General features: G+C 47.1%; 1 protein-coding gene across 2 annotated transcripts in view; it reads left to right on the top strand.

The window, feature by feature from the left end:
* The window catches only part of Sh3pxd2b (SH3 and PX domains 2B), a 79,402-nt gene that overhangs the window by 40,449 nt on the left and 19,221 nt on the right, over window positions 1-19,732 (top strand). For both annotated transcript variants that reach the window (XM_029484044.2, XM_021177399.3), the window contains exons 5-8: window positions 8,042-8,133; window positions 8,665-8,690; window positions 15,503-15,637; window positions 18,497-18,601. In XM_029484044.2, the coding sequence (XP_029339904.1) occupies window positions 8,042-8,133; window positions 8,665-8,690; window positions 15,503-15,637; window positions 18,497-18,601 (358 nt within the window). The remainder of the gene's footprint in view (window positions 1-8,041; window positions 8,134-8,664; window positions 8,691-15,502; window positions 15,638-18,496; window positions 18,602-19,732) is intronic.

Below are 19,732 nucleotides of genomic sequence, written 5' to 3'. Positions count from 1 at the left end.
AGAGTTCTACTCATACCAGCTCCAAAAGAGAGTAAAACTCTTAAAAATGTACTTAACTAAAAGTGCAGGATTTATACACTGACCCACAAAGCATGGTCAAGAGAAGTTCAGAGAGCTCTGAATAGGGCCGGATGAGGCCGTGATTGCCTTCATTCAGATACTCTGGGGCAGACGCACAACTCTGTGAGTTTGAGGTGAACTCCATCTACTCAATGAGTTCTAGGTAGCCAGGGTTACATATAAGGTGAAACCCTATCTCAAAAACTAACTAACTAACTAACTAAACTCTAAATAACTAGGCGTTGCAAAAACAGCATTTTTCTAAAACAGGAAAAAAATTCTTTCTATCTGGATTTAATCCTATAGAAATCCAGTAGGTTTCTTAGAGGTGCTGATAAGATCAACCATGTGTGTGTGTGTGTGTGTGTGTGTGTGTGTGTGTGTGTGTGTGTGTGTCTGTGTCTGTGTCTGTGTCTGTGTGTCTGTCTGGTTCTGTGTCTGTGTCTGTGTCTGTGTCTATGTGTGTAAATTCAAAGGACCTTGAAAGATAAGTCACACTGATCATTTCCTGGAGCCCACAAGGCTCCTTACTCCCTATGGTGATTCAGACTCCGTGGTACTATCCTGGGATCTCTGCACAGGTCAGTGGACAGGAGCCAGGGATCTCTGCACAGGTCAGTGGACAGGAACCAGGGATCTCTGCACAGGTCTATGAACAGGAGCCAGGAATCTCTGCACAGGTCCACGAACAGGAGCCAGGGATCTCTGCACAGGTCCATGGACAGGAGCCAGGGATCTCTGCACAGGTCCATGGACAGGAGCCAGGGATCTCTGCACAGGTCCGTGGACAGGAGCCAGGAGTAAATGCTTTCACAAGCCAGGCTAACTGATACTCAGGGAGGTGCCGAACAGTCCAGTGAGGAAAGTTGGGTTTTGGTTTTTGATCTTTGGTTTTGTTTTGTTGTTTTTTTTTTTAAATAAACAGGTAGGACAGCTAGCTACTGCCTAGTTCATCAGGGCCACAAATTGTCACAGATTTGGTGATTTCCACAGCAGGACTTTTGTTTTCTGTCACTTCAGAAAGCTAAAATGCAAGCCGCAGGGTCTCAGGCCTTGTCTGTGGCTTTCTGCTAGCTGTCTGTGAGTGTACAAGACATGTTGTCTGTATGTGTCCGTACCCTAGTCCAAAGGATGCCGTTTATGTTGGTCAAGGCTCACTCCTGGTGATTTTGTTTAATCTTCAATTACTTCTGCAAAGACCCTTCTCAGCTACATATGCCCTGAGGGGTTAGAGCTGAACCATGCTCTCCTTTCATCTCAGACACAGCCCCCGGTATCTGTACACATGCAAAAATACAATGGACTAGAGCCCTTATTTCACACTTTGTACGAAAATCAACTCTAAAGGGGTCACAAGAGCTGCAGAAATGGCTCGGTGAGGAACATGATTTCGTCTGGACCTGAGTTTGGATCCTCAGCACCCATACATAAGGCCAGATGTGACAGACAACATCTGTAATCCCTGTGCAGGGGACCTCAGAGGCTCAGTGACCATGGAGTTTATCTGACTTGCTGATCTCTAGAGTCACTAAAACATCTCAGAAAATAAGGTAAATGGTGACAGTGTAGGCGTCTCACTTCCACAATGCGCGCACATCCGCACACACACAAAACTGGGCCCTAAATGAAAGAGACAAAACTGGAAAGCTTTCAAAAGAATATGTGGAGGAAACTTTCATGACCCTAGTTTAAGCTATGAATTTTTTACTGTGATACCAAAAGTAACAGTCCTTAAAAATATTTGGTCAAGATCTACTTAAAAACCTCTCTGCTAAAAAAACAACAACAAACAAAACCACTAGGAAATGGAAAAGATCGGTCACAGAGATAGGTCACAGATGGGGCGAAATATTTGTAAATAACATTTTAAAGGACTTTCTAAGAATACATGAAGAACTTGTGCCAGGTGGTGGAATACCCCTTTAGTCCCAGCACTCAGGAGGCAGAGGCAGGTGAGTTCGGGGCCAGCCTGGTATACAGAGTGAGTTCCAGAACAGCCAGAACTACATAGTGAAACCTTGTCCTGAAAAAAAACAAAAACAAAAACAAAAACAAAAAAAAAACAAAAAAACAAACAAGAAGAAGACTATCAACAACAACCTATACAACTCCAGATTAAAAGACTTTAAGACAAGGGAAAAACTCCAATAGCACTCTCATCCAAGAGGAGACCAAGTTTATAATAAGCATGTGAGCAAGGCATGGTGGTGCACACTTTAATCCCAACACTCAGGAGATAGAGACAGGAGGAACTCTGTAATTTCAAGGCCAGCCTGGTCTACAAATGAGTTCAAGGCCAGCCAGGATTACACAATGAGAGCTTTTTTTTTTTTTCAAAAAGTAAAATAAATTTCTAAAATAAACATGTGAAGCAATGCTTATCATTGTGAGCCACTGGGGTCATGCAGACAGGGACTGAAGAATGACATTAATCATGGGACAGTTGTGCTACATGGTAGTGAGGATCTGGCAAATAATGGGGCAGTTTCTGGGAGGCCGAGACACAAAGATCACAAAATTCCAGTCCAGCCTGGGTACATAACAAAAACCTGTTTCAACACACCCGGTGAAGATCATCACCCAGCCAGCCCTGGGGCTGTACATAAGATAAAACTTACGTCCGCACAGAGGCTTGTCTGCTAACCTTCCTAGCAACAGGAAGTCGTAATAGCCAAATGTAAGGGGCACTCTGTAACTTGATGATATCGAGTGGTTAAATTTGGGTAAATTCTACGACCCAGCTGAATCACAGAGACACGATGCTAAGTGAAAGAAACCAGATGCAGGAGATGACTGACCTGTGAAATGTGCAGACAGAGAGTTTACGAGCACAGAGCACAGATGAGCCGTCTCCTGGGCCCCGGGAGGATGGGCGGGAAGAGGGACTGAAAATTGGATGTTTGGATGATGGAAAAGTTCTAAAACTGAATTGTGGGGATGAGGATAGAACTCTATAATTTACTAAATACTGAACTGGGTACTTGCATGTAAATTATACTGTAATCTGAAATTTTTTATACAAAAAGGGGCAGTGTTGGGACAGATGACTCCTCTTGGTCAGGAGGCATCTAGGAAGGGCTGAAAATCACTCTTGGTGGAGTAGTTTGCTCCTGGTCAGACATGACCTCCTTGCATCCCTCCAGTGACTCTGTAAGGTGGATTTCCATACTCCCACTGTGTGGATGAGGAAACGAAGCCCCACATCAGAACTGTCCAGACCTGGGCTACGCATAACAACCACATCAGAGGGCTTGCAAGTTGAGCCCAGACTCAACACCCTGTGTACCATCTACTGCCTCTATAGAAATAAAAATGCAAGGGTTGCAGCGATCGGGCCTGCGCTGTGTCACAGTGCTGTGGTCTGAATATGGGTTGAGACTGTCTCTCAAGAGGATTTTTATGTTGGTTGTTTGACCTTCGGTGCAGCAGTGTTCAGTTTGCAGAACTGTTCAGACCTGGGCTTAATGCTGGCCTCAAGTGAATTAGTTTTCCTGAGAACTTGCTGATATGAAAACCAAGACTATTGGATACTCTTGGTCTCGTCTGTATTTCTTCACCATGTTGTGACAGAGTCATGAGCTCTAGCCAGCCCCACAGTTGTGAGCCAAACAGACCTTTATCTCATACAGGCCTCAGCCTCAGTTTGCTTTGGTCTAGCAACAGACAATAGATTAACATAGGCAGACAAACTCTTCCCTCCTACAATCTGCAGAAGGGGGCGGGGACAGGAACAAGCTCTTTGCTATACCTTCCGACTCCCAGAGGAGAGTTCTATGTCTCCCATGTCCCTTTTTAAAAACTAAAAAGCCTGAAATTGGCATTCCAAAGGCAGGTCCTGCTGGCAAGACCATTAGGTTGTTAGGGTCACCTTGCCCCACTGGACAATTCCTGCCTGTATATTCCTCTGCCCACGTCATCCTGCCCTGTTTTCTCCTCAGCACATCCAATTCTCTCCAGGTCCAGCTGCATTCATGTCGAGGGATTCCTCAACCTCTGGACATTTATTCTGAAAAGGAGATTTTTAGAACTTGGAGCTGTGAGAGACACCAGCTGCCTGCAGCTGCCTGCAATGTAGGATGTCAGAGATTATGAATTAACCACAAGGAAGAAACTGCTTAGGTTATACATGCATAAGCGATTCCTAACATTTAGACATCTGTTCAGAACATTGTGAATGGACTTAAGGCAATGGGATCCATCATACTGACTTTAATTTTAGTAGAAAGTGGTAATCCCCAACAGGTAGAAATAGCCAACGACTATTGGTACCCAAACCTGACTGCCAGGTGTGTAGTAAGAAGCAAGAAAGGGCTCTGCCAGACCTAGAGTAAAATTACCAATCGGTACCACACAGAAAAGCTACTAACAGCCCTGAAGTAGACCCACTCGTGCATGTTGGGCAGGTTGACACTGACAGAAGTAACCTTGCAGATCATCTGGATGACTGGATTCCTGGTCTTCATATGAGGAGGAGGTATGGGAGGTGGGTAACCTCAGCCTCACAGCACAGTGGGATCATTTCCAGGAACTTAAAAGTCATCACTATGAGAGGCAGTGTATAGAGATTTTAGAAAATAAAAACTTCCTGTCTCTAGGAATAGAGGGACTATTAAAGACACAAAAGATACTGACCACAAAGATGTGTTTATTTGGCCACATTACATCTAAGAACTTCTGTTTATAGAAAGACACAACGAGACACACGTGACTCCTGGGCTGCCACCAAGACGAGTGTCTATTGTCACACAGCCTTGTAAACAGCTACTCAGCTTGCTGTGGGGCTGCTAGGACACCAGCTGTCTTTTTGGCAGCCCTTGGCATGAGCACTGCCCGAGATGCAACATCTTCTGAGGGAAGCCCAGCTAAGCCTAGCCATAAAGCTCTCCAGGAGAGGCCCAGCCCATGGGTCCACTGTGAAGGATGTGAGAGAGACACGGTCTCACCAGCTTCTGTTCACACAGGGGCCAGAGCATCAGACTATCTCTAGAGCAGACTTCTCCAGCAGAGAAAAAAAGAATCATTCCTAATAGCCGCCATGCTGGTGATTACAGACTGTGTGGATTGCTCCAAGACAGGGATGACTGATACCTTGAAGTCCTCTTTTGAAATGAACTATGTATGTTTTGAGTTTTGATACAGGAAGGTTTTGGTTGGTTGGTTGACTTGGTTTGGTGTTTTGTTTTGTTTTTCTTAGACAGGGTCTTACTATGTGGCTCCGGCTGTCCTGGAACTCACAATGTAGATGAGGCTGGCCTCGAACTCACACATCTGCCTGCCTCTGCTTCCCAAATACTGGAATTAAAAGTGTTCACCACTTACAACCCAATTAAGCTCAGGGTCTCATGGATGCTAAACAAATGCTCTGTCACTGAGCTATACCTTCAGTCCAGGACACCTGAGTATAGCCTGACCCAGCTCATTTCCTGCTGCTGTAACAGAACATCCGAGACTGCATATTTAATAAAGAAGAGAGGTTTCTTTCGGCTCATGGTTCTGGAAGAGTATGGTGCGCAGCAAGGACTTCTTACACATTCCAACTCGTGGTAGGGGAAAAAAACGAGCAAAATGTGGCTCAAAGGCTTGATTTATACCGTGTACTGTCCCTCCTCCCTTCCCCAGCAAATCCTTGCTCACTGGAGAGAGCATTAGTTTATCTTGAGAGTTCTGCTGAGGAGCCTTTTACCATCACAGACTAGATAGATGTAAGCTGCCTGCTTGCCACAGACAGACAGACACAGTTCAGCTGTCTGCAGATGTCTTCGCAGATGCCGCAGGGCACAGCTCAGCTGGCATCCCTTCAGCAATTCCCTAATGTTGTTTAGCTGCAAAAGCTACAGGACTTCAGAGGAAAGATCCCTAGGCAGGAGAATGTAGCTCTGCTCCCTGACAAAGGTCAGTACTGGTGCCAGTTACAGAGTAGATGCTTCGTGACAAATCAAAATGATTGACAAGGGGCTGGTGAGATGGCTCAGCGGTTAGGAGCACTGGCTGCTCTACTAGAGGACCTGAGTTTGATTCCCAGTGTCTACATGATAGCTCACAACTGTCTGTGATTCCAGTCACAGGGTATCCAATGCCCTCTTCTGGGTATCATGGGTGCGTCACACAAATGGTGCACAGACATACATGCAGGCAAACATTCATATACATAAAATAAAAATGAATAATATCTCAAAAACATTATCAACATGCCATATGTCAGCATCTCTCATGCTGATGGGTATGAGTAGACAGTGAGTATGGAGGGGCTTCCAGGACCATTGCCCACCTCACACTGTATCTTTCCACTTTAAGCTTGTGGAGGTAGCTCATCCAGGCTGAGGTGAAGCTCAACGGCAGGACACTAACCCTGGGACTCATCCCCAGCACAACTGCACCCTAAAAATGTAGATCCAGCAGCCCACCTGTCCATAGATGGATGAAGGGAATATACATGGGTGACCCCCTGAATGGGTGAACAAGATACCAGCCAGACACGGTCATGCCTAAAGGAGAAACTTAAAGGGACAGAGGAGAATGGTGGAGGATGCAAGATGCAAGGTGCAAGATGTTAGCAGGGACAGTTTCTGTTCTGCAAGGTGGAATGAGCTCTGGTTTGGAGGTAGAGAATAGGAGTGTGTTCAAGTCTTAGCTATGCACGTGAAGAAAGTTAATGGCCAATTTGGTATTAGTATGTATTTCACCTCAATTCTTAACTTCAGAGGGAGAAATGATGTAGGGGTCAAAATCCCCTCAGAGCCGTAGGTTCAGTTCCACCCTGGAGTCCCCTGTGCATCTCCATGATGTGCATCTGAGCCCGGATGGATCACATGTGCTTCGATGCAGGAGTGGATTCAGGCTTGGTTTTCAGAGATGTTAGGCAGAAAATACATAGGACATCTTATTACTCAGGCTACACCAGGCCAGAGGTGCAAGAGAGGCACCAGGGAGCACAGCCTAGGAGGCGCAGAGTCTTGTTGCGCTATGGAGGCTTCTGTAGGGGCTGCATAAATCCCTCATATGCATGGTTGCACCCCCACCTCTGTGTCTAAGTGACATGGACCTGAACAGGCTCTATCAGTCACAGGCTGTCCAATGCCCTCTTCTGGAGGAGCCTCTTGCATCTCCATCTTCCCCATCCAGCGCTAAGAGAGGAGGAAGGGTTAAGTATTTGTTGAAAACCACAGTGTTCACTCAGTGCAGTGCCATCTCTCGGATGAGCAGGATGTGCCTTGTTCTTTTCCAGTCCGGCACTAGGCAGAGAAGATACCTGTTAGCTACTTGTATGAATACGTGGTAGGTCAGCACGCAGAACAAACGCCTGTACCCTTCTTTACCCTCACCTGGCTTCTTGCAGCTTGCAGGTAAGCACAGCAGGGCTCGGTCGTGACCCAGCTGAGCCACTTTTCCAGATGGCTAGGAACTGGCCAGTGGAAGGCTGGCATGCTAACCCTGGAGACTTCCATCCACCCCATATCCAAATTGTTGGGCTTTACAGCCTCAGCTTGGGAAATTCAGACTCTCGTTGGACACACTCCAGATGTTCTCCAGTGGTGTGGTAGAGCCGGCAGACAGCAGAATATGGTTGATAAAGATGAAATGAATGGAATTCACGCTGTTAGTGAAAACATCACTTTCCAAACGAGCATGTACAGTATGAGCTGATTGTGTACATATGAATATATAATGTTTACACGATGCCAGCAGAATGTATTATCTCCATACATCTGGGAGAATGTGTGTGTGTGTGTGTGTGTGTGTGTGTATGTGTGTGTGTGTGTGTGTTCTCCAAGTCAAAGGCATCAGCATCACCAGGAAGCTTGTCAAAAATCCCTGATTTCAGGCCCCACCATAGGCCTGCTAAAGCTCCGGTGAGCCCCAACCTATGTGTTAGGAATCAATCCCGCTGTGCAGTCCTGGTGCCTGCCTGAGTTTGAGAACCACTGGTGACAGCATTCTGGATACCCTCTCCTTCCTCGGACTCACCCCGTCTCTGCTTTAGGCCCTGATCCAGCTGCCCCCCTACATCTCTCAGTGTGATGAGGTTCTGCAGTTTTTTGAGACAAGACCTGAGGACCTGAATCCTCCCAAAGAGTAAGTCAGTCTGTGGACTTCCCCAGGTGACACTTCCTCCCTCATTCCCTCCCGCCATCCTTCTAGACCCATGGGGACCCAGAGTCAGCAGACTGCAAACTAAGTCAGAGTTCATTGCCTCAGCCCTGCAAGGCCTCACTGCCTGTGGCTTCATAGCCACTGTAAGTGGGTCAAAGTCCTATTTAGCAGGCAATGGAACCTGACTAAGCGTCCCTAATCCGAAGTTGTTTTACATGACCACCATGCTTATCAAAGAGTGTGATAGCAGGGTAGACTGAGAATCTTTCCTATGGTCTCCACTCCCCAAACGCATAGAAACCTTGGTCCAAGGATCCAGAACACTTATTAGATAAAGGCAGAACTGAAGAGGGGGCGTCTTTCTTAGAAGAAGCCTGGGTTCCTGGAGTGGGCTTAGATTCATTCTCTCCCTGAGGATGCTGTGGGGTGGAGCCTGTCATCGTCCTAATGGAATCTCAGCCCAATACATAACAAGGACTGACCAGCTCTTTCTCACCCCTGTCTCCTACACAGGGAGCACATTGGGAAGAAGAAATCAGGTAAGCATTGATCCCATTTCCTTCCTTTCATTCCTGCCATGTGCCCAGGGTCGGGTTCCAAGCTAGGGACACAGCAGTAGACAGAGGGATAGATGGACAGATGGATGGTGACTGGATGGGTGGGTGGATAGACAGACAGAGGGATGGATGAGCAATGGATGAATAGTTGCATATGGAGATGATCATCAGAATGAGTGGATGAGTCGGCGATTGATTGATGAGGCCTATTTCACCTTTTGCCAAAACCACTACAAAGTGATAAGACGAGAGTACCTTTGTGGTGTGAGAAGACAGACATCTTCCTAACCATGCTGCAGAGGGTTCTGGGTCTCCATGCCACTTTGTACAAAGTAATGTGGACACTCAGAGCCTTCTGCAGTGCTGTAAGGGTGAGAGTGGGGGGCAGGGGTAAGATAACGATCCTGAGTCATGGGGACTGAGGGTGAGCTCTCCAAAGAGCAAAGGGAATACAGACTGAGAAGACACTGTGCACTGGGGCTCGGGGGTGGACTCGGCAGATCTGAGCCTGGTCCTCTGACAGCCTCTACCAGCCTGCTGCCTGGGCAGGTTGATGCCTGTCACTCAAACCCTGCTGGGCTCCTTCCATACAGGAAGCTTGCTTCTGCCTGCCTTTCTATTCTTGGGATGATGCGCTCTTCTGGCAGAGGTGGTTGTGGAAAAGGCAAGGCATGTTCTAAAGACGACGGTCACTAGTCCATCTCTTCTTACTACCCATGCTCCTTCTGGCCCCACAGCCAATGTGGGTTTCAGAGCTTCCGGGGCCCTGGCCTCTAATCTCTTTGAACTCTAGGACATTTTAGGGCTTCATGCATGGGGAGGGTCACAGGCAGAGATTCCCAAAACGAAAACTAAGTTTCTTCATGTGTGACATCCAGGCCTGGGTGTGGCTCAGTGGTAAAGCATTCACCTAACAAGTACAAGGCTCTGGCTTCCATTTATGTGCATAGTCACACATGTGCACATATACAAACACACACACACACACCACATATACACACACATACGCATAACACACATGTGCACATATACAAACACACACACACACCACACATATACACACATACACATAACACACATCCACACACATATACATATACCATACACATATACCACATACATACACATACCACACATACATATATATACACATACACACCACACACACATACCACACACATATACACAGGCACACACATACCTCATACTCACCATGCATGAGATGTGCTTTATAGAATTGTCAAAGGGTCTATAATAGTATATGTAAAACCCTTCAATAGTGCTATCTAGCTGATGCTGTTCAATTATCCCTCCTATGACTCAAGCCTGTAGATGTCCCCGTTAGCACTCTGTCCACACTTCAGGCCTGTGCTCTCCCTCTTCTCCTGGGAGCAGGCCTAGGTCAGTTTAGTCTGATCATGGCGGAAACTGAGAACAGAAACCATACCTCATCCCTCTTTCCTCCACCCCAGCCTGCTTTGCTTTGCTCTCTGACTACATCTGGCTCTCCTTTGGGGTTTAGTGGTCACTGGCCACACTGTGGCATCCTGCTAAAGCTGCAACTGGTTCTCAGCCAGGATAATGACACATTTCTTTTCTTAGCAAAGATTAGTGAGCAGCTGCGGCTCTAGGCTGGTCATGGAGTTTCTGGCTTTGCTTATGAGACTCCCCTGAAAGGAGCTGGGGAGAAGGAGAAGGGAGAGAGAAGAGACAGCTCTGGTTGGTGAAAATAAGAGTGTCCAGTTGGAACAGGCTTGATGAGGGACCTGTCTGGGAAAGAGAACAGAGGCTCTAATTTGTGGTGACCGTGGTTGATATCACTCACCTGCCGTGATGGGGCCAGGTTTATTTATAGTCCCACTGGCTGGAACGCGGCGCCTTCCTTTATTCAGAGTCAGAACCCTCCATAGGCTCCTTGTTTATCTGACTGGTGGACACTGCCTTGATTTTAGAGCCGGTTTTCTTGACTGAATTTAAGAGAGATTTAAATTAAAAACAGACCTTACCCCTGCATTTTCAATACCAAACCTTAGATGGGAGAAGGCTTGTCTGTCCCCAGCACTGCCCAGTCACAGCCAGCTGGCTCCTGCAGACTTGGCTTATGTGGTCCCAAATCCTGCTCATCCCACAGGGGGGGAAAAAAATCACACCACAATTAAGAAGGTTGTCTGAAGGCTTGCAAGAACATTTCTTCTTGATTTTTGCTTATTTTCAGAATCTTCCAACAAGCCTGGCAATTTAGTGAGCTTATGGAAGGAAAAGTCTCACTTTGGCTTTAGTCAACATTTTAAAAATTCAAGACATATCATCAGAAAGAGAAAACACCTAACTCAAGTTTCTCTGGTACAGAAGGCAACTGTGTGGCTTAAGAATGCTTTTTAGCATAAATGACAGAATAACTCTTCTACTGTTCATTCCTGTGGGCCATGTAACATAGCCTAGAGGATTTGGGGGAGGAGGGGGTTGTTCATTTGTTTGTTTTTGTGGTTTTTTTCGAAAGAGGCTTTGTCTGTGTAGCCCTGGCTCTCCTGGAACTCACTCTGTAGACCAGGGTGGCCTCAAACTCAGAGATATGCCTGCTTCTGCCTCTCAAGTGTTGGGATTAAAGGCATGAGCCACTAATGCCCAACTAGGAATCTTTTGGATGCCTCTGTGGCAACATTTAGAACCTATTTGCCTTGAGAGAGATGTTCCTGGTACCATGCATAATGGGGCTTAGGTGCAATTTCACACCCCACCGATAGCGTCTCTATGTCGCACCTAATGGTCTGGAGCCTCATTATTATTTGTTCTTTAGATTTATTTATTTATTTTATGTATGTGAGTACACTGTTGCTCTCTTCAAGCAAACCAGAGGAGGGCATTGGATCCCATTACAGATGGTTGTGAGCCACCATGTGGTTTCTGGGATTCGAACTCAGGATCCCTGGAAGAGCACTCAGTGCTCTTAACCGCTGAGCCATCTCTCCAGCCCCCTAAAGCCTCATTTAAGCCTCCTGTCTAATCACCTGAAACCATACATTTTGTCACCAGTGTTGATAAGTGGGATATTCTGAGTAAAATGTGCACAACTTGCCCTGGAAGCAACACTTGGAAGCAGTTCCCTGCTCTTACCTTGGAAGCATGCCTCAGTAAAGGGACTATAGCCTGAAGCCCCAAACCCGAGCCCTGAGCCCTGTGCTCTGCTGAGCTCCGGTCATGTAACCAAAGGCCAGCACGCTGCCCTCTGCTTCGTATCTCATGGTTTCCGATTCTGCCACTCGGTATTTACTGTGTGTGTGATTGGCAGTGCTAAGTCCCCAGGGACCTAGACAGGAAGTCATTAAATCCAAGTTTTAAGATATTCCATTTGGGTATTTATTGAGCTCCATTGGGTTCCATTCGTGGTCTAGAACATGAATTGACAAACTTTTTTCTAAAGGGCCAAATAATATATAGATAATTTACACATTACAGGTCATATGCAGTCTGTCACCAACAATAATATTATAGTATTCATCTCTCTTTCTCCTCTTCCTCTTTCTCCTTTTCTTCCTCCTTACCCACAAACACTTTAAAAATACTTCAGAGTAGATGGGAGCACCTGACGCCCTTGTAGAGGACCCAGGGTGAGTTCCCAGGACCCACACGGTGGCTCAGAACTGTCTGTAGCTCCAGTTCCAGGGATCAGATGCCCTCTTCTGACCTGCAAGCATCAGGCAGGCACTTGATTCACACACATATAGGCAAATAATCATACACATTAATTAATTAATTTTTTTAGAAGCCTGCAAAGCAGAGGATTCCTGCTAGAACACAGACACCTAAACCACAGCAGGAAAACATACACGGGGAGACAGGGAAATGCATGGAGTTGTTTTTTTTTTTTTTAAGTAACATGGAGAGCCCAAAGGGATGGCTCAGTGGTTAAGAGCACTTGTGCTCTTGCTGAAGGACCAAGCTCAGTTTCCAGCACCCACACCAGGCTGCCCACAACTGCATGTAACTTTAGCGCTGGGCAGTCCTCTGACTTCCTTGGAAGTCAGCCAGTGTGTGCACATACCCACACATTTACACATAACTCAAATTGATCTTAAAATATATAGTTTTAATTAAAAAGCAAACCAGAAAGGAACAAAAGTTGCAGAGGCAATGCCAGGCTGTCAGAGGGGTCACCGCAGGTGCCCTTTAGGAAAGTATCCAGAGATGCCAACGGCTAGTGAAGACTGTCTCTCACAAAGAGAACAGCATGTGCTTCAAGCTCTGAGAAATAGAGAGCGTTAAGGCTGCTGGCTCAACATGGCTAGGTAAGGCATACAAATGTGAGATAGATTTGGCTGCTGGTGACAGAAACTTCTAAAGGATTATAGCTGAAACAATTCAATAGTGTTTATTAGTTCAAACACAAAAGATAGCCGAGCTTGGCAGAGCATTTGATGGTAAAAAGATCAGGGGCCTACCTTACAGCTTTGCCATACGGGGCCAGTGTTCTCAAGGTTACCTTCTGGTCCAAGATGGCTGCTGGAGCACCAGCCATCACATTCGCATTTAGGTCAGGAGAAATGAACAGATGAAGCAGGGCAAGCCTCTTTCCATAAGCAGTTGTATATACCTCTGCTTAGGCCCACAAACATTCTAAATCTCATACTATTCCCAAGTGGAAAGGTGTTTTCCCAAATGTTCAATGTAGCCAGCCTCAGATCAGCAGTCTTGTTAGCGTAGAATAATAAGAACAGGAGATAAGTTTGCCTTCTGCCCTCTGGAGTGGGGTGTGGGGATGTGTTCTCACTGGTTACCAGGCAGATCAAGCAGAGCTTTGCAGGCACTGGGCATTTCTTATGTGAGGTGAGAGCCACAATAGCAGAGCATTGCCTGTGGAGGATGATCGAACCAAGTGATTGTCTACCTGAAGACTCGTGAACAATATGGTGGACTTAGGCTGGCATCGAAGACCAATCAGGAAATCAAGGCAAGGTGGCTCCCATTAGCATGAGGGTTTTCTGGCCCTCAAGTAGGCTCGACTCCGTGTGGACTCTGGTTTGTGCTGTTGAACATAAAAGAATCCTTATTTGCAGTGGCTAAGAACTCCAGAGAGCCAGCACCTTAGACCTGTTGACCCCTTGCATTATCGGGTCCTACAGTAGCAGAACTTGTCAGGTTAACCTGGTGGGAGGTTCTCTCCAGTAGGGTCAGACCACCCTTGTCTCAGATCCCAGCCTATGTAGCTGTCTGGCTTTGGTGGACTGTTGAACTGTGAGAACGTAGTTAAAGACAGAGAGCTAGAAATAGTGATAATAGCCTCTGAGAAATATAAAGGAAGGACACATCGTGACTAGATTCTGTGGTGAACCTAGAAACTGCTAAGGAAAGAAAGCCAGATGACCTCAGACATTACCTTCTTCCCTATCTATCTATGGTCCACCATCCATTTCCACGCCTGGGTGGGGAGCCCGTCGACACTTCACTTACTGTCTTCAAAGGTTTGCAATGGTTTGCAGCCCATGGGGGTGGGAGACATTCTTTTCCAGGCTCTCTCCCATCCAGCCTTCTTTGCCACCTACATCCTGCATCTCTCCTCTCCCTTCCTCCTGCCCAGTGGAGACTCAGGTGCAGGTGGTTAGGGTATGCCCTGCTCATATGCCTTCTTAGAAGGGTCAATGACCAGAACCTGCTCACAGAGCCAAGAAGCAGGCACACACACACAAACACACACACACACACACACACACACACACACACGCCACGCTGCCTCCTTCTCTTTGACGTCTCTGAACGGAGATGTTCCTTTTAAGTCTTCTGTGGAGTGTCTTTGTGAGCATGTCCATCTGTCTTAGTGGGTAGCAGGGCTTCACAGCTCCAGGGTGTGACGCACACACTGCTCACCAGGGAAGCAGCCTGCCTGGAAACTCTTCCCACACTTTCCCCTCCTGGGACCACTGCCCAGCTCCAATGCCACGATTTCCTCTTGCCTAACGACTTCACACCCTCAGTCTGGGTGCTCTCCCCCTTACCAGCCTCTGCCTCCCTCCACATGACAGCCAGAGACACTTGTCCAGCTGTACATCCTGCCATTCCCTGCCTTAATTCAAGATTTAAAAATCCAAACTTACCAAGTCCTCGGCCTCAGACCAATGCTTTCCTTGGGGACTTCTCTCACTACCGTGCCTACCACCTGGCAGAAATCTGCCTCCCAACCTCGTTCTACTCCTGAAGGCTCCCAGGCCTTCGCTATCATGGAAGAGACCACCTACCCCAATCCTCCTTGACTCCCAGGACACCTTTCCTCATGAGTCTCTGCTTTCTGCTTAGGAAGTCTTGCTGACCACTCATTTAGTACAATGTTGCCTTTTCTGTCCATTCTCTGGCATCCTGGGTATCCATGCGAATATAATTTGATCTCTTGTTTGTATGTATGTATGTATACACATATCTCTCATGTGTTTATCTCCCCTATTTCCTTGAGTTATTTGAAGCTGGAAGGAATCCATTTCATCTATTTTTGTGTCAACAAAAGTATGTAGAGCATCACGGTTGACCTATGAGTTCGTAGGTGGGCTTAGGATAAAGTTGGATGGGTGAGACAGGCTGGGTGGTGACCTCAAGCTAATTTAAACTTCTGGGCATATGCCTCATCTTACTTACTTGGAACCTCTTGGTACACCCTCCCCCCCACCCCAGTGCTCTTGGTAAACATTAGTGCCTGAGTAAGAAAATGAATAAGAGGATAGAAGAATAAAGAGTTGGGGCATGAGACAAATCCTGTAACAAAAACTGTTGGGGCTAATGGGATGTTTGGTGGCATTTGCTGTCCTCAGGGAATGACCCGACCTCAGTGGACCCTATGGTCCTGGAGCAGTATGTGGTAGTGGCAGACTATCAGAAGCAGGAGAGCTCAGAGATCAGCCTCAGTGTGGGCCAAGTAGTGGACATCATTGAGAAGAATGAGTCAGGTAAGGACCTGGACCACCTTTCCCGTACCCTGAACCGTCATTCCCAGAGCCACTGAGGGCTCATGGCCACTGTCTCAGGAGCCTGCTGGATCGGGTGTTGCCATTGTTTGAGGCCTGCTCCCATAAACAAGTCCTGGTTTTCAAATACTTATGGACAGAGTCAAGCGCTCCTTTGAGACTTTTCTGTGTTAATTTTCCTTGGGAATCCCCAAGAAAGCTGCAGATCTGAGAGAGGAGCCCCATAGAGACTGAGTATCAAAAGCAAATTAGAAGAAACTCTTCAGAGAAGACGGGCATCTGCCTGTCTCTCAACCCACCTGTCATCCTAGGGCCACTGGCCACATCCACCCACGGTGAGATGATTAAGACAGGGAACCTGGATGCCACCAGGACTCTACACAGCACATTAGTTTTGTCATCTACAGGACACAGAAGACTGTCAGGGAACTCTCAAAAGAGTAAATGATAGGAAGGGCACCTAAACCTGAATGTGGCATACAACATGTGCTCCGGAAAATACAGGTTTCCATCCCTGCTGCTGAGCAACCATCACACCATGAAGGGAAAGCACGGGGTGAGCAGCCCCTCTCTCCAAGGGTTCCCAGTAGCTCATCATGTTGTTAGGGGTCTTCATGCTTTCAGGACCATTGTCAAGGATACAGTAGAGGATACCGGTGAAGGGATGGATGCACAGGCAGGTTGTGGGAGATTCACTGGGCTTCCAAGGTCTGTGATCACCCAATGGCCAGTTAAGTCCACATAGCTGTGGGAGGACAGTGCTTCCAGTATCCTTCAAGTTATATTACTATTATTCATGTGAATCATGAGATCAGCATTAGCCAAGCAGATGCTAACTGTGCAATCTAGGGATAGTCCCTGCTTCCAAGAATACCGGAAGACAGTGTTTCCGGCATCCTCCAGGTCAGGTCACCATTAGTCAGGAGGCTGGTGGTAGCCAACAAACCTCCATAATTATGCAATCTAAAAGCCATTAGCTTTGATGACCTGGAAGGAAGGATTACTCTGATGTCATCTCAGTGTCCTGTGCTCTGACTCTTTCAAGGTGACTTCTGTGACAGTAAAAGATGTGATGGTTTTTTTTCCCACGGCAGGCAGCACTCCCTTATGGAGTGGAAATTGTCTGTCAGGGCAATTCTGTTCTGACACTGCACACCTAGTGGTGTGTTGGGTCCCCTAGGCTGTCTCTCAGGCCATCCCTCAATGCCTTAGCCAGGTGCAAACCAGCTGTTCTGCCTGCCCTTCCTACAGCTAGCTGTCAAGCATGGTCTGCAGGCCCCTCTCTGGAACTATTAAGTTGCTCACATGACCAAGGAAAACAGGCTTTCAGGGTCCTCATCAAGGATGCAGTAAAGGATACAGGTGAAGGGATGGATGCACAGGCAGGTTGTAGGAGAGGCACTGTGCTTCCACAGTCTCTGTGGATACTGCCCTGCAGGAATTTCTGTGCTCAGCAAGCTCTCCAGACCCCTGGAGTTCTCAGCAATTTCATTGCAGAGGCACAATTGACAGCTGTGTTGACCTGTGACTAAATAAAAGGGGTCAGATCAAATGCTAATAGGCAGTGAGGAAGCCAGCCAGGCCTGCTTAGCCAGGCTCTTTTTTTTTTTTTTTTTTTTTTTTTTTGGCCTCTGAGTTTGTTTCAGAGTATGGGGTAGGAACCCTTCCAAAATGGAATTTTATAATCTATTATCAAAGTGGGTCAGATAATTTAATTTCTTTATAGCCAGGGGGTCCGAGGTGGAAAAGATTAGAACCTATTTTTAGCTTCCATGACTTCCCTTGGGAGAGGGAAATCCTCGCTTCCATGCCTGCCTTGAGTAGAAAAGGCAAATGCAAGGGGCAGGCAGGAGAAGGACACAGAGGAACTGCATCCCAGTCTCCTGAGGCCTAAAGTGCCCCAGCTGTATTCCAGATACTTAAGTCACAAGAGCTATGGGACTAGTGACCCATGATGACAACTGGAAAATATATGTCCCTGTGCTGTCACCGAATGAACAAGACTCCAAATGACTCACTATTTGCCCCCAGGTCTCTACAGAGCTAGATTTCTGCTGTTCTTAAGTCTGTATTGTTTTCCAGTTCTCAGGAGCAGTGTATACAAGCTATATGGCAAAGAGATAGCATGGGCATGAAGGAAGAAGTGCCCATTCCCTGGGCCACCAGGGTGGGGTGCTAGAAAGGATGTGAGGCAGGAAGATGTATTGGGCAGATAATGCTCCAGTCCCTTATATAAACAGCTAGGGTGTTTGCTTCTGACCTGTCCACAGCCTCCACACACTTTACATCCTCTTGAGGTGACATTAAGCTTTGGGTAATGCAGGTACCATGTGAATAGTTATTTTATTGTTTGTTTAAATCAGCATGGGTCGTGACCCCTTTGGGGTCACATATCATATATCCTGCTTATCAGGTATTTACATTACAATACACAACAGTAGCAAAATTACAGTTATGTAGCAATGAAATAATCGTATAGGGGGGTGGGTTTCACCATAACACAGGAACTGTATTAAAGGTCACAGCATTAGGAAGGTTGAGGACCACTGGTTTTAGAGAATATTATTTAGAGAGTAAGGGTCTGTGCATTCAGTACCCATAGAGGAGTTTTTAGGGTCTTTAAAAATTATTATTATTATTTCATGGTTGGAAAACACGAGTGTAGAAACCACAGATACTGAGGGAATAGAACATGAGCATCTCTAGGTAGCAACCATTGGGCCCACACCAGCCCATCCTCAGAGACACCTCTGGAACAGTCCTCACATGCCAAAGGACAGCTGGATTATTGCATTCTCGCTTTGCCTCACTGACAGCACCCTGAACTCTTCTTGCTTGCAGGTTGGTGGTTCGTCAGCACTGCTGAAGAGCAGGGCTGGGTCCCTGCAACCTGCCTGGAAGGCCAGGATGGCGTGCAAGATGAGTTTTCCCTCCAGCCTGAGGAAGGTAGGGGGAGCTTCCTCCTCACCCCTTCTTGGCAGCCTCTGCTCAAGGACTGATAGCCCACTAGTTCAGGATCTAGAGCCTGTGAGCAGGGTGGAATTAGAGCTATAAGGCAAGCCTGTACTTCCCCCATGGGCTTGTAGGAGCTACCCTTGGTGAGCCTTGCCAAAACTGGGCCCTCACCCCTTTATGAGACCCTCCCCGCCCCCTGAGCCTGATTGCTGACACCCCACTGCTCTCTAACATTGCTGTGGTGCTATACTAACTAACTGTCTATACTCACTTGCAAAACTTTCAACCCCATGTGTTTCAACACCATGTGACTTTTTCTGCTGGTTTAAGTGTCCCCTTCTGTCTCCCACACACTTCCTTTTCCTGGGGACATTTTTGTGGTAGATGTTCTTTGGAGTGATGCCTGACACTCCAGCAATGCCCAAGGCCGAAGACTTCCTCTCCCCTGCGGGAGCTTCCTAAAGCAGAGGCCCTCAGTGCCTCTTATAGCAGAGTGTCTAGGAGTCACACAAACCTGAGTGTGAATCTTACCTCTGTTACATGCAGTGGAATTTTGGGCCGGAGTCACCTCTTAAAGCCCCCTCCTTCTCTGCTGAGTTCCCATCCTGCCTGGGGGTGAGTGTTGCTGGATTTCAGTGGATGGCTCTGAGGTAGCACAGAGGCAAATCAAGTATGTTGGGAAAGAAGGTAAAGGAGGGGTCTAGACACCCTAAATGTGTACATCCAAAGATTACCGTGGCTTTGCATTTAGTTGGATTGCAGTGACACTCTGCAGTGTGTGTGTGTGTGCTCTGCTTCAGCGTCCCTCCAGGAACTGGGGGCAAAGCTAGATTAAAGGGAGGGGCTACAAGGCAGACAGCCTGTTCCCCTTCCAGTCTGTGATGGCTCGCCTGAGAAGGAGCTAGTGTTTCACAGATGTGGAGCCACACTCAGGGAGGCTGAGATTTTCCCACACAGGCAAGAGCACATTTTCCCGCAGGTTTAGCATTTTTCTTTTCCGCTCCCGTGACCGTGTCTCAGTATAACATTCTCAGAATAGAATGACTGCTGAATACCTCTTCGGTCACACTGAAGCTCATTCCCCAGGCATCTGTCCTCTCTAGGATGGCTGGGGCTGGAGGT

This window comes from Mus caroli, unplaced genomic scaffold (genome assembly GCF_978045245.1).
Source record: "Mus caroli unplaced genomic scaffold, Mus_caroli_1 scaffold_13, whole genome shotgun sequence".
NCBI classification, from domain to species: Eukaryota; Metazoa; Chordata; class Mammalia; order Rodentia; family Muridae; genus Mus; species Mus caroli.
This window is presented reverse-complemented; position numbering and strand designations above follow the sequence as displayed.